The sequence below is a fragment of the Mus pahari genome, chromosome 16 (assembly GCF_900095145.1).
Source record: "Mus pahari chromosome 16, PAHARI_EIJ_v1.1, whole genome shotgun sequence".
NCBI classification, from domain to species: domain Eukaryota; kingdom Metazoa; phylum Chordata; class Mammalia; order Rodentia; family Muridae; genus Mus; species Mus pahari.
The window spans coordinates 44,083,686-44,097,966 of NC_034605.1; the positions used below are offsets into that span (position 1 = coordinate 44,083,686).

Here is a 14,281-nt window from a genome sequence, read left to right on the forward strand (position 1 = left end):
TTAATGGAAATATGTTTCACATGTGCGCACGCGCACACACACAATTTTAGTGCCCCAGTTGTGGCTACATAGACCTTAAGATGTTACACTTAAATATTTGGAGAGAAGGTTTTACACAGAACTTCGAATGTGACATTTGGAGATAGGCTTTTAATATAAGATGAAGTGAATTTCAAACATGTTCCTGTTTTGAAATTTGGACTTAGAAAACACATGTCTGTGAGGATGGCTATCCAGCAAGGAGGACAATCTTGGTGACAGTGACCATTCCTGTGACATGCCACAAGGAGAGTACCATCTACAGAATCTAGACGCACTGCTTGCTGGCAGTGGCTTGCTGTGGTTCACTGTGCTAGTCTCTGAACGGTGTGACTTTGACTGAGTTAGTCATTAAAAACATCTTGTCGCCAGTGGTAAAAATTGCTACTCTTAAGAGCTCTTCAGTTGTTCAACCATCCTGCATTTCAGTGATAGAGCCTGGTCCTGTGGTATATTCCTGCTGATGGATGTGTCTATATTTTAATCGCAAGTATTTTATTGGGAATTTCTCCTTCGATCCTGACAGATTGTTTTGTTGGCTGTATATTAACTTAAGTTGGCTGTTACCATCTTTTAGGACTTGCAGTGTATTGCTCTTCTCTGATGGGTTTCCTTCGACCTGTGACTTGCAGTTTTTTTCCTCTTGCAGTTTCTAATTCTCATTCTTTGTTATGTACCCTTGGTGTTTTTACTGTGTTTGGGCTACGAGGATTCTCTTTTCTGGTCTTGTCTACTTGGTGTGCTGTGTGCTGTTGCTTGTATCTGCGTGAGGGTGTCTTCTCTTAGTTTGGGGAAATTTTCTTTTATGTTCTTGGTGAAGATCTGGTCTATGCGATTGATTTGGGATTCTTCATCGATGCCTATAATTTTGAAAGTTTTTTTTTTTTTTCATGGTGTTCCGCATGGTTGCTTTTTAAGAAAACAAAATCCTAAACGGTCAATTTTACCAGCAAAGACTCAGGAACCAGATGCTGGGGTGAAAACCTGCCAGCGCTGAGAGGCAGAGAAAGCACCCAGCTGACCTTCCCACTCAGCTGAGGTCCCAGAAGGAAACCGCTCCTTCTCCTTCACACTGTCTTAAATGCCCTTAGGCTCAAAGGTCCCTCCCTTCTCTTTCCTGGGTCCCTGCTTGCTCTGCTTCTTGACCTCTCACTGACTTGACTTAACTCTTGTTTACAGAAAGCTCTAGGGGTAAGTTTGAGGGCTGAGTCACACCACAACCAAGTTTTCCAGTTCACAGTCTTGTGCTCAAATACCCTGCAGCACCACATTTCCCTGTGTGCTCCTCTCCCGTGTTTATAAAGCTCATGTTCCTTGCTAGGGTCTCTGCTTTATCTTTAAGACCCAATATTCAGTCATCTGCTCCACTCATTCTACTTGGGAGGCTTCCCCCTGGGTTTTCTACTTGGGCATGCGTGCATTTGTTTGTTTGTTTGTTTTTCCAATTCCATCTTCGCTTCAGCCTGAGTCCTCTTCAATGTTCCTATCTCCTGATTGAATTCTGTTCTGAAGTCTTGTATTGTCTTCTTCATCTCTGTCCACCTCCCGTTCGTGTTTTCTTGGGCATGGCATAGGTGTCTACTCTCCTTAAATGTTTCTCTCTGATTCATCGAGCTGTTTCTCTGTGTCTTCTTTAAACTCTTTATCTTGTTTGAGGAGGTTTATGTTTCTTTTTAATTTCTGTGTCCTGGATTTCATCTAGGCTGGCTTGGTCTTTCATATTGTCGGCATTCCTGTGATGAGATCTGGGCACGTGTGATTCCTTTGACAGGTCCGAGTTGATTATAGATGGGGCAGGGGTAGGGCTGGGGTGGGTTGGAAGCGACTGGTACCAAACCCAAGCTTAGGGTGGGGTAGATGTCTGAGTGGAAAAGATAGCTGTGGCATGGAAAAGCCCTGTGGTTTGATGGATAAGTAGTGAGGGTACTATAGCCCAAGCTTAGAGCTCTTCCTTAAGGCAGGTAAACGGGCGGACTAGGCTGGTGGGTTGTGGGACCCAGGCTGACCCCAGTAGATCGTGGGAAAGGCGTGGGTGAGAAGGTCAGGGCTACTCGCCAAGTTTGACTCTGGAAGTTTGGGTGTGAAGGTGGTTGATGGAAACAGGTCAAAGGGTCCTGTGTGGGTGGGTGGACGTGGGTAGGATGGGTCCCGGTGGGAGCATCGAGTTGGCTGCACAGCAGTAGACATCAGTGGGGCTGGGAATATGAGACCCCGTGGAAGCCTAGAGTTTGGCTGCCGTGGGACCGTAACTAGATATGGTGAGTTTCACAGAAAGTAGTGAAGTGATGGAGAAAGTAGCCAGGGTAGACCTTGGAGGAAGATGTGGATGTCTGGCATCTTCAATGTGGCCTCTGTAGCTAGAACTCAGGTACTCATGCTTAGAAGCTACATACACTCTTTACTGTTTAAGCTATCTCCCCAATCCACTGGACTTCTTTATTTTTTAAAAGGAGAAATTTTTGCCAAGTGTGGTGATGTAACTCCCCCCCCCCCCCAATCCCAGTCACTCAGAGACAAGGCCAGCTTGGGCTTAAATAGTGAAATGGTCTCACAGTAAGGAATATGGATGTAACTTAAATGATGCTCTTGATCTTCCACTCCCCCCGACCCCCGCCAGCCAAATGATCAAGTGATTTTCAGACAACAGGGGAAAAGGTCGTGTGTTTTAGTATTTGGTCAGCACACCAGAATGGACGGATACATACCAGAGACGATGACAGTGTCGCAGTGATGTAAACTGTAAGAGCTTGCTCTCATCACATCTCTAAGCCTATCGGCTGAACGTTGTGTCAGGTTTGTCATAGGAGAGGCACAGAACCAAACGTCTCTGCTTCATCAGGTGTCAAGTTGTATGTAATATGTGCGCTCCATGGGCTGGTGATTGGTGACAGGAGAACAATTAGAAGCGGCTCATGCCTGTAGAGTGGAGGCAGGAGGATTGCTATGAGTTCATGGTTAGCCTGATCTAACAGTAAGACTTTGATTTGGAAAAAAGAAAAGAAAAATCTCTCTACTAAAAGTCCAAGAAATTTCAGAAATAGATCATCCAATGGACCCTCATATTTTAGGAAACTAAATTGACTTCATGAGAAGGAAGGTGGAGCCTCAAAAATACAGAAATTTCTAGCTTTTAAAGAAATGCGTACCAGGCCAGCCAGTGGCGCACATGACTTTAATCCCTGCACTGGAGGCAGAGGCAGGCAGATCTTTGAGTTTGAGGCCAACCTGGTTTATAAAATGAGTTATAGGACAGCCAGGGCTACACAGAAAAACCCTGTCTTGAAAAACAAACAAACAAAAAATGCATATGGGGCTCTGTGGTTAAGAGCACAGGCAGTTCTTTTAGAGGATTTGGGTTCAATTTCTGGTACCCACACAGTGGTTCAGAGTGTTTGTAACTTTAGTTCAAGGTATCTGACACCCTCACATAGACATACATATAGGAAGAACAAGAGTGCATATAAAATTATTTTTAAAAAAACATTTAAAATGCATTTCGGTCATGCAGAATTAGGAGTTCATGGTTATCCTTGGCTGTAGAGTGAATTTGAGTCCATCCTGAGCTACAAAAAGGCACTGCTTTTAAAATAGAATTATTTGACATTTGAGCATAATGTAACTGCAGTAAATTAGCATAACTTTAATGAGATTTTATAAACTTAAAGAAAATTTCCCTTAAAAGGCGTTACACATTGTGGAAATTCTAATACTGATTTCTGAGGATTTACCTCTTGCTGTTCATCTCAGTGAAATGTAATTTATGTCAATGTTTCAGGAAAGAATTGGCAAGGACGATCTTGACTGTGGGCGGTAAGTATTTAGAATTTTAAATGTGTAGAATATGGGGCAGTAGGAGATGTATGATGTTGGAAGTGTGAGGAATAAATTATGTTCTGTTTGATGTTAGGAAATTACAATTTGTTTTGTTTTGTTTTACTTCCAAGAGATTCTGGCCTGCTGAAATCCTAATAGCTAACAGACACCTTTGGCTGGCTTTGTCACTTTTTACTATATCGGCACATGTGCTTCATCTAAAATTCTTTTAAATACAAAAGGTGTCATGTAAGATTCGTGAATAAAGCCCTCTATGTCCGTATCCCTACTTCCTGTCTTTGACTCAGAGACCCTTTTTATTCCAGAACATAATCGTTATGCTTTTAATCCTCATATTAATTCCGTGATTTATTTTATAGATCTTAAAAACAGTCTGTAACTATGACCTCGTCGGTCCATCTGATTACTCCCTATTTTTGCCTTTACAGTTATTTGAGGGTTGGGCTGTGGCTGTAGTGTACTTGTTTAACATGCACAAATCCCTGGGTTTGAGCCCTAACTCCCCTAAACCTGGTGTGGGGATGTGTGTCCATACTCCCGGCACTTGAAAGATGGAGGGAAGAGAATCAGGAGTTCATGGTTATCCTTTGGCTGTAGAGTGAATGTGAGTCCATCCTGAGCTACAAAAACGCACTGCTTTTTAAATAGAATTATTTGACATTTGAGCATAATGTAATTGCAGTAAAATAGCATAACTTTAATGAGATTTTATTTTTTGTTGTCAAAATATTTTAAGGCTATTTGATTTGATTTGAAATTTTAATGCGCCTTACATATAAAATCTAAAAATATATGTTAGATCTATATTATACATATTTTTTTCACAGTACTAACTAGGGATTGAGCTCAGTATCTTGTATGTAATAGGCAAACATTCTACTAACTAAATAATATTCCCAACCCTTGGAAGTAGTATCTTAAGATGTTATCTATGAAACCTATTCAGATTTCCCCACTGGCAATCCTTAAGTAGACTTTGGATGGCCATAATGGCTCTGAATGTGTCTTGTTGCATTTCACCAAGGGGCTTAGCTCTAGACCAAATTCTGACTTTAAACATATCTTGTTTTCTGTTGCTCTGCGCCCAGAATTCACCCAGGTCTTCTGTGCTTTGAATCTCTAGACTATAGCCAGCAGGTCGCGCTCTCTGAGGCACTGTGTCGAATGTCTGTTGGAACGCAGAGGAATGAACTCGCCATGCAGTGGTTTGACGATGCCACCCTGGCTGAAGCTTTCAAAGAAATTAAGAATCGGGAATTTGAGACGGTGAGAATTCTGGTCATCTGCTCGGTCAGCATTTACTGAGGATCCTTTTGGACTGTCCTGGGTTTTCAGCACAGGAGATTTAATTTTCTTAAAGATGAAAAGATTTTTTTTTTCATTGTGTGTGTGTGTGTGTGTGTGTGTGTGTGTGTGTGTGTAAGAAGGAATATTTTTTGTGAGTGCAGGTCTGTTGGGTATTCTACACTCCCCGGATGTGGAGTTGCAGTTGTAAGCGTAGAACCACACTAGGGCTATCTGCAAAGGCAGTGTATGTCCCTAACTGCTGAGCCATCTCTCTGGCCCCTCGCTGTTTAAAATACCAAATTGCAATCCTTAACACTCATCAGTGAAGACACATAAGCAAAATACTTGGGACGCACAAGGAGCTACACACAGGGCTCTTCAGAGCGAACCAATCTAGGAGGCAAACTGTGAATTTGATGGGTTCAGGCAAGGAAAACATTGGGGAGCAAATAGAGATTTTGAATGGCCCCAGAAGAGTTAGGGATACAACTAAAGAATAAAGAGAAAAGAATTACAGCCATGAAGCAGGACTTTGTGGCCATGGCAGACAGCTGGCATTGGTAATTGCACTCGAATGTTGAGACCATAGAGTGACCTTGCTGTGTGCCACCTGGCCGCCGCAGTGTGAGGGTGCAGAGCTTTTCGTTGGTTGGTAGGTTGGTTGGTTGGTTGGTTTTTTGCAATAAGCTTACTGTGATTGTTCTCAAAGGGCACAAAACTAGCTCTTGGCTTTGTTGTGTATCTGTCTCCCTCCTACAATTGCTAATGCATTTCCTTTATTCTTTTCCAAAGACGTTTAAATGAGTGTTAGAGTCTCAGGAAAAGGTGAAATTCATATTGCTATGCTCATTTTAATGAAGTCTTCTAATCAACACCTTTGTGTAATCAGGGTTATCACATGATTTACATTGTACTAAATAAGAACCTTTCTATTGTGAGTCTTAGACTCCAGGACTGCCATATGTTCTAAGAAGAAAGGTCATGATCCTAGGGACGTTTTGGATTTGAGTTTTGTCTCAACTTAGAATCCAACCTGCCCAACTTAGGTGATGGTTGCATAAACTTAGATAAAGTCACGAACTGGTGGAGTCTTATTATTTCATCTGCAAAGTGTGAATAAATCCTACCTTAAAATGAGGAGTTTCTTAGGTAGGGATACTATTGCTATTACAAAACACCATGAACAAAAGCGTCTTGGGCCAGAAAGGGAGGGTTTATTTGGCTTTTTATATTCTAAATTACAACTCATTGATGGGAGCCAAGGCAGGAACCCAAACTAGGCAGGAACCTGGAGGCAGGAGCTGATGCAGAGACCATGGAGGGGTGCTGCTTACTGGCTTGCCCCTCATGGCTTACACGACTGATCTTCTTACAGCACCTAGCACCACCCAAAATGGGATGGGTCCTCCCACATCAATAACTAATTAAGAAAATTCATATAAGCTTGCCTATAAGATATATAGGAGGGATGTGGGAAGATAAATTTGGAGCTTCTTAAGAGGGAACTGAGCCAGGGAGCAAATTGTGAATTTGATGGCTTTTATGAAGGCAATTTTCCCAATTGAGGTTCCCTCATCAAAGATGACTCCAGCTTATGTCAACTTCACATAAAACTAGCTGGCACAAGGAAGATTCAGAGAGGGAGAGGGAGATGGAGACAGAGACCACAGCACCTGGGATGTCATGGGCAACCAGACACTCATCTCTCTCTGCAGATGATGAGACTAGAGAAATTATCTTGTTTCCAATATCGTCGCTCCAACTACCTCCCAGTCCATCAGCTTCTCTAGTGAATCGGTTTTATATTAAAGTCTTATGTCCGTCATGTCTGTTGAGGGCCAAACACAGATTCGAAGTCTGAGAAATGTTTGATGACAACAGCCAGTCTTTGGAAAAAAAAAAACCCATGTGTCTCTTTGGCATTATAATGTCAGGGCAACGTAGTCACTGCCTTGACGGCTGCTGTTTGGGAGAATTACAGAGGTGGTTCCTTGTTCTTGGAATATATGGCATAGATGATCTACAAAGGAGAGGCATGGGGAATATGTCCACATGAATTCACCTAACGTTGATAGGTTGTATGGCTTGTGTTGGGCAGGTGTCAGGGAAGTGTGTGGTAGATGAGTTAGTCAAATACTGGACTCTAAGGGAGGTCTATTTTTCTTGCTCACTCTTTGGCCCAAATGTACCCATCATGCATTGGCTTCTGAACCCTAAGGATTCTGCAGCTGTAACACTGTGGGTAGAAGGAGGTGGCGGCTTGCCTGCAACCTTCTCTCTGGGCACAAAGCATTGCTGCCACAGAGCAGTGGAGCCTTGTGAACCTTAGGGCTGGCCAGGATATAGTCAAGATAGTGTACGTCTAAATGTAAGACTCACATTGCTTATCCTAGGACTGTCGGCAGTTCCTCAATTTCCTAAATGACAGACTCGGTGACCAGAGAAGGTAACGTGTCTTTGGGATTATTTAGTTATAATATTTTGTAATATTTTAAGACTATATAAGACCTTTTTAATTCTGAGAGTGTATAGGACCAACATTTTACTGTTAGGACCAAGTGGTTAATTGGTTGGACTTCAAGGAAGAGCCTGGTGTGTTGACTCACACCTGTAATCCTAGTACTTGGGAGGCTGAAGTGGGTCGGTTTTTTTGTTTAGATTTGTTTTGTTTGAAATGTATTTATTTTATGTGTATATGAGTATTTGGCCTCTGTGTATATATACCAGATGTGTGCTTGAAGGGCATGGAATCTCCTGGAACTGGAGTTATAGACAGTTGTGAGCTACCATGTGGGTGTTGGGACCTGAACCCATGTCCTCTGCAAGAGCAACAACTGTTCTCAACCATCCTTCCTATCCTGAGACTTCCTGGATTTCTTGAACAATTTTGAAAAGACTAAAGGATAGACATATCATGGACAAGTAACTCCTTGATGAGACGATATTTGCTCTAAATTCACTCTGTTCTGTAGGAATTAGGACCAAGTGATTTTTTTTCCTGAAATGAATGCTAATAATCCTGACTTATAAGCTGTCTGCTGGAGGTGAAATCTCCCCACAGAAGGCTCTTTATTTATTGAGTTGGCGTCCCCTCATAAGTCCTGTGTATAGAAGACTTCAAGCATGCCATAGTTGTGAAAGCTGTAAGACATCCCCAGGTCATTTTGATGTTTATTTGTGAGGTGTTTTGCAGGGTTTATTCATTCCCGTGCTTGGCTGTTTTTGCGGATGATCAGGAGGTAGGTCTGCATGCCTCCTTTCGTCCCCCCCACTCTCTCTCCACGTGGGTGGTGTGATCCGAAACACAGTTAGGCCAGACGTTTGCTGTCAGTACTCTAAGGGGCCATTTACTTATATGTGTGCGTGTGCCCATGTTCATGTGTGCAGGTGCATGTATGTAGAGGCCAGAATAACCCTGGCTGTCAGTCCTCGGGTACCAGGCCTTTTAAAAAAGAGATGTCCTCTTTTCTTAGTGACCTCACCTCCAAACTGATCAGTTCATGTCAGAACCAGGATGCGTTTTCAGAACGCCTAAAGGGGTCTATGGCTATACTGGGAGCAAGGATCTTGGAGTTTTTACTATCTGTGAGTGTCAGACTCTCACATTGCATTTCACCTGTTTGTAGGGCACATTATGCATGGCTGAATTGGAAGACAAAGAGTCAAGGTTCTCCTAATTTTCCCCATCTAGTTGATAATCCTCTCTCTCCCTCTGCTCCTGGCAACTGGTCCACATTCCTTTCTCTGCACTCTGTGCACTATACACCAGTGCGAGCACTATCTTTCTGAACTATCTTTCTGAGCTATGTGCCATATGGCACTGGTGTGAGCTTTCTAGCTCCTGTTCTACCTCTTACTTTGGAGACTAAAGCCTAACTAGTCTCCTTGCCTCATCTTTTTTGGGTTCTAGAGAAACAGGGTTTTTCATGGAGCAGGGCTCCGAGTAAGAGCTTCATGGCTTCCAGGTGAAGCACACCCACTTACCTAGAACCATGGCCCAGGGGAGATTTCTTGAGTGTCCTCACTAACGCTTTCCATCATTTCCTTGTCATGGACGCAGGGACCCCTTCATGGCTCGTGGGGCGCGGCTTTCAACTCCCAACGCAAAGCTCCTTCTTCCCGAAGCTGAATGAAGGATGCTCGCCTGCCATGTCCCCCTCCTTTTCTGCTTCCCCGAGGAGGACTTTATTCTCTGGTGGTTCTCGCCAGGGCTCCCAGGCTTCCAACTGCTTAAATTCAGGCTCTCACACTAGCACCCGTCGACTGGCTTTTAGTGGCCTGTGTTGTGGGGAAAGCTCTCTGCTCAGCTCTGTGGCCACCATGGTAGGCTTGAGTGATGGAGAGAAAAATTGTCCAAAAAAATTTCTGTTCCTTAGAAAGTGGGTTTCTAGAATAGCAAGTCTGGTGTTTGGTCCACTGTTCATGGAATGGCATTATGCATAAAGTTGAACATCCTATGCCAAAGGTCTAACATAGTTCCCTAATGAGCCTGACCTACTGAGCGCTCCGTGATACCAAATAGAAAGATTCGGACTTGAGAGCTTAGTCAGAAGAGCACCTGCCCCACAAGCATGAAGACAGGAGTTTAATACTTAGAAATAATTCTTCCTTCTTCCTTTTTTGTTTTTTTAAAGATAGGGGAGTGGTAGTATCCACTTGTATTTCCAGTTCTGGGTCCTTCAGTCGGGGCTGAGACAGGAGGACCCCTGGACTCACTGGCCAGCCAAGTCGAACCTAAGGAAATTCTAGGCAAGGATCCTGCATGCAGAATAGAAAGTTAGATGCTACTTGAGGGTCGACACCCATGTACATCCACACATGCATAAACACACACACAAAGGGAAGAAGCCTCGTGGCCCATGGAAATGGCTCATCAGATAAAGGTGCTTTTGACAAGTCCAATGGCCTGAACTCGGTCCCTGAGAGATGCGTGGTAGGAGCGAACTGGCTCCTGCAAGTTGTCCTCTGATCTCTATGTGTATGCCATGATACACACTCATGTGAATATAAACACACAGTAAATAAGATGTAAAAAAAAATGTCCCACACCTATCTACATGCAAGGCACAAGTAGAATACAAGTATAGAATATGTAAACTATGGTCTAAATCTCCCTTAGGAGATGAGTGTCAGTTGGTTTGTGGTATGAACAAGTCCCTTCCCCAAGTCTCCTTTCCATTACATACATGGCAGACGTCCCAAAGTCAGAAGCACTCTGGGCTAAGTATATCAGATGAACGGTGCTCAGCCTGGACTCTGACATTTGTCTAGAATTCCCCTAGGGAGGGTAGAGGGCATCGCAGGAGGAGCCTCTGGGCAGATAGATGCCTATGGGAAGTTGGACAGAAAAGACATTGATTCTTTCTAGAATACTGCATTGCTGATTTTTTACCATGCATTGATTTTTTTTTAAAACCATGAATGTGTATTTTGTAATGATAGAAGCAAAAGCAATCGGAGCTCAAGTATTAGCTGTTCCCTGATTGACAGTAAGCGTGATACCAGATCACCACTCGTTTGCTCACACAATCTTCCTTGCTAGGTGTTTCCATTGCTACTCAGTGTGGTTTACTACAGAGTCAACACACAACGGGTTCCCTCTACCTTCGTGATTTTTCACCGAGGGAAAAAGTTTCATGGATAGGGTCATGGAACTCACTTAAGTATCTATTAGATAGTCTGAGGACAATGGGCTCTTCCTGCAAAGGGCATGGCATACGACACTGAGACCCACTTCTGAGTTTGGTACTAAGAGAGCTGATGGTAGTTCTGTTCTAGGGAATAGGTTACTGTTAGTGAAGGATGTAAATGGGACCTTTTGATATGAGATTCCCGTGTAACTTTTGCTGAAATTCTCCCACAGATGAGAAAACCAGCAGATGAGAAATTAGAGGAATTTTGGATTGATTTCAACCTAGGGAGCCAGAGCGTGACTTTTTACATAGATAATGCAGAGGTAACCAGGGTTTGTTCCCCAGCAGACCCGAGCATTTGGGAATTCTTTGTGTAAATATGGTTATGTGTTCATGACCCCCCCCTTTTTTTCCCTCAAGAGTGCTCTGTGGGAACCAGTACAACTTTTGAAGGAAGCCATGGTCAAGTTTATCATTATAGGTAAGACATAAATGCCTTTCCCTGGAACTTCGACTGTTGCTTCTGTTGCTCTTATAATGTTTAGTTAATTCTAGAGCAGATTTTAACCATACGTTCTTATTTGGAGTATTTCTCTTTCATTTTAAAGATTTATTTTACTTACATGTCCGTGTCTGTCTGTGTCCAGAAATTCTTGCATGTGGGTGGATGGAGGTCTGCAGAGGCCAAAAGAGGGCGTTGGATCTCCTGGAGGTGTTTGTGAGCCTCCAGATGTGGGTGCTGGGAACTAAACTTGGGTCTTTTGGAAGAATAGAATAGAATGAGCGTTTGTCCTTTGAGCCATCTCTCCAGACCCAGAGGAGAGGCTTCTCTGAATGGGAATTGAACTTGGCCTGAGGTAGTGAGAGTCCTTAACCACTAGGCAACCAGAGAGTAGTTGCAATATTCTTTTTAGCGTCATTAAACTAAAGAGTGGATTAGTTTCAACTCACTACTTAACTGACTCTTTGAAAGATATCAACTTGTAATTAAGATGGAAACGGTTGTGCTGTTGTATGTTCTTTCTATGTTAAGTCTTTACAGTCTGATGTGGTTCTCTGCTGGCAGATCCATGTAGTTTGTATTAGCCAATAGTTGCCAAGTGGGTTACCATCTTGGATCACCCAGGTGAAGACCTGTGTGTCCCCCTTTCTCTTCATTTTCTCTCTTTCTACCTTGGGTAGGTACTTGGCTCTTAACTCTGTCTGCTCTTCATGACCTTCCTACGAGATCTAACATCTGTCTAGTCTTTACTGATGCTGGGTTTTTTTTTTGAGACTGAACTCGAATTTTGATCCGAGTTATTTCCAGTTTTGAAGCTGATTGCTCATTTGCCACAACAGTATCATGGAGGGGCTGTGGTCTGAGACTCAGACATCTCCATAGATGTTTCCACTTCTTAAGAGATGGCTACTGAAATGGATATTGGCATATTGCAAACTGAATTTTAGAACTGTAGCATTTCAGAGAGAGAGAGAGAGAGAGAGAGAGAGAGAGAGAGAGAGAGAGAGAGAGAGAGATAGTTTTGCTTAGTATATTTGAAACTAAAATACCTGTTGTATAACAAGAATTCTTTTTAGGGAGACATGGAATGGTGCCATACACGATGACACTTATTTCTTTACTAGGACAGCAAGGTCCTTCATGTTTCCAGATAATCGGCCTCTAAGTCGTGTATTTGTGTGTATGTAAATAAAAATTTCAAAGTCATTTATATTTAGTATGGCTTCACATTCTCTGCAGAAAATTCTGTACAGTTGACAAAAGCTTTCATTACACTGATATACCTGATAGGGTACTTTTTTTTTTTTTTGGTTAGAAAATGATAGGATACAGATGTTCACCGTTTACCTGAAGCAGCCGATTGTTATCAACAAGAGAGAAGCAAAGAAAGTAGAAATCCACTTCGATAGGCAACTTGGCATTTTACAAGCTTCTGTTCAAGCTTTGGGAGAAGACAAACAGGTGTCATTTTCTCTCACTCTCCCTCCCCCCCTCCCCTTCTCTCCTCATTCCCTCTCCCTCTTTCTCTTACCCTAGTTCGTTCCTTCCTTCCTTCCTTCCTTCCTTCCTTCCTTCCTTCCTTCCTTCCTTCCTTTCTTTTTCTAAACAGGGATTCTCTCTATACCCTGGAACTCACTCTGTAGATCAGGCTGGCCTTGAACACAGAGATCCACTTGCCTCTGCCTTGAAAGTGCTGGGATTAAAGGCCTGTGCTACCATGCCTGGCTTCATTTTCTTTGATTATTTGAAAATATATTTTCAATCTCTTGGGTTTTGATGTGGAACCTTTGGTCAAGCAGAAGACTTGAGAGTTCTAGGTCCCATCTGATCTCTTCATGGGTCCATTGTCTTCTATATGTAGGGCACAAAAGTCCTTTCTGCCTTGAAAGGCTTTATTGCATGTACCGTGGACAGTGCAGCTTATATATGAGGTATTATGAGTATTCCTTTCCATACTCCCACGTCCATACTCCCACAGAGACGGCAGACTTCTTGACCATTCTTCCTGATCCTGGGGGGAATCAGGAGGGAGTTTCTCAACTCTGTACTGATCTTTCCTGGTAGAAATGCCCTGCACCAGCCGGGCATGGTGGCGTACGCCTTTAATCTCAGCACTTGGGAGGCAGAGGCAGGTGGATTTCTGAGTTTGAGGCCAGCCTGGTCTACAGAGTGAGTTCCTGGACAGCCAGGGCTATACAGAGAAACCCTGTCTCGAAAAACCAAAAAAAAAAAAAAAAAAAAAAAAGAGAGAGAGAGAGAGAGAAAAAGAAATGCCTTGCACCTACCTCAAGATTCTGTGGTCTCCCCACTTGACCCCACTTCTTCCTATACATGCACAGGGGTGCTTTTTCATCACAGACAGTAGGCAAGGCAGAGATTTGTGGTAAAAGGACATCCAGCAACAGACAAAGAGACTGAATGGAAAGGCCAGAGGAAGGGAAGGAGCCAGGTGCGGGAGGGAGTCCTGGATGGCTCCTTTCGGTTGCTTTGAGTTCTGTATATTAAAGCATCTTATAGATGATAAGGTGTTCTACAGATCTAGTTCTCAAGGTCCTACATGGAGGATGAGAGAGGAAGGTGCATGGACCACTTGGGAAGAAGCCTTCTCTGCAATGTCTCGTGACAACGTGGCCCAGTGACCTTTTCTTGTGAGGGTCATTGAATCAGCACATTCCCACATCCCCAAACTGAATGGAATGGCTTTGGTGTGGAGGACTGGAGTCTACACTGGAGGAAGCCACAGCTCCCGGAGTAGGAAGCTCCTGTAAGAAAAGAGTGGGGATTGGAGGATCCTTAGTGGGCACTCACTACAGACTTGCATGGAGCGAGCCACATGCCAGGGAAGTGTGGATGAAAAGTCACTCCAGGCCTTAGATCAACTTAAACTGGAAGAACATGGTTGCCAGGTTTTTCTTTCCTTTCCTTTCCTTTCCTTTCCTTTCCTTTCCTTTCCTTTCCTTTCCTTTCCTTTCCTTTCCTTTCCTTT

General features: G+C 43.3%; 1 protein-coding gene across 1 annotated transcript in view; it reads left to right on the plus strand.

The window, feature by feature from the left end:
- The window catches only part of Sycp2l (synaptonemal complex protein 2 like), a 60,320-nt gene that overhangs the window by 12,116 nt on the left and 33,923 nt on the right, over positions 1-14,281 (plus strand). The window contains 7 exon segments of the mRNA XM_021215372.1: positions 3,815-3,849; positions 4,997-5,139; positions 7,554-7,606; positions 8,354-8,399; positions 11,024-11,116; positions 11,214-11,274; positions 12,611-12,756. Coding sequence (XP_021071031.1) covers positions 3,815-3,849; positions 4,997-5,139; positions 7,554-7,606; positions 8,354-8,399; positions 11,024-11,116; positions 11,214-11,274; positions 12,611-12,756 — 577 coding nt within the window.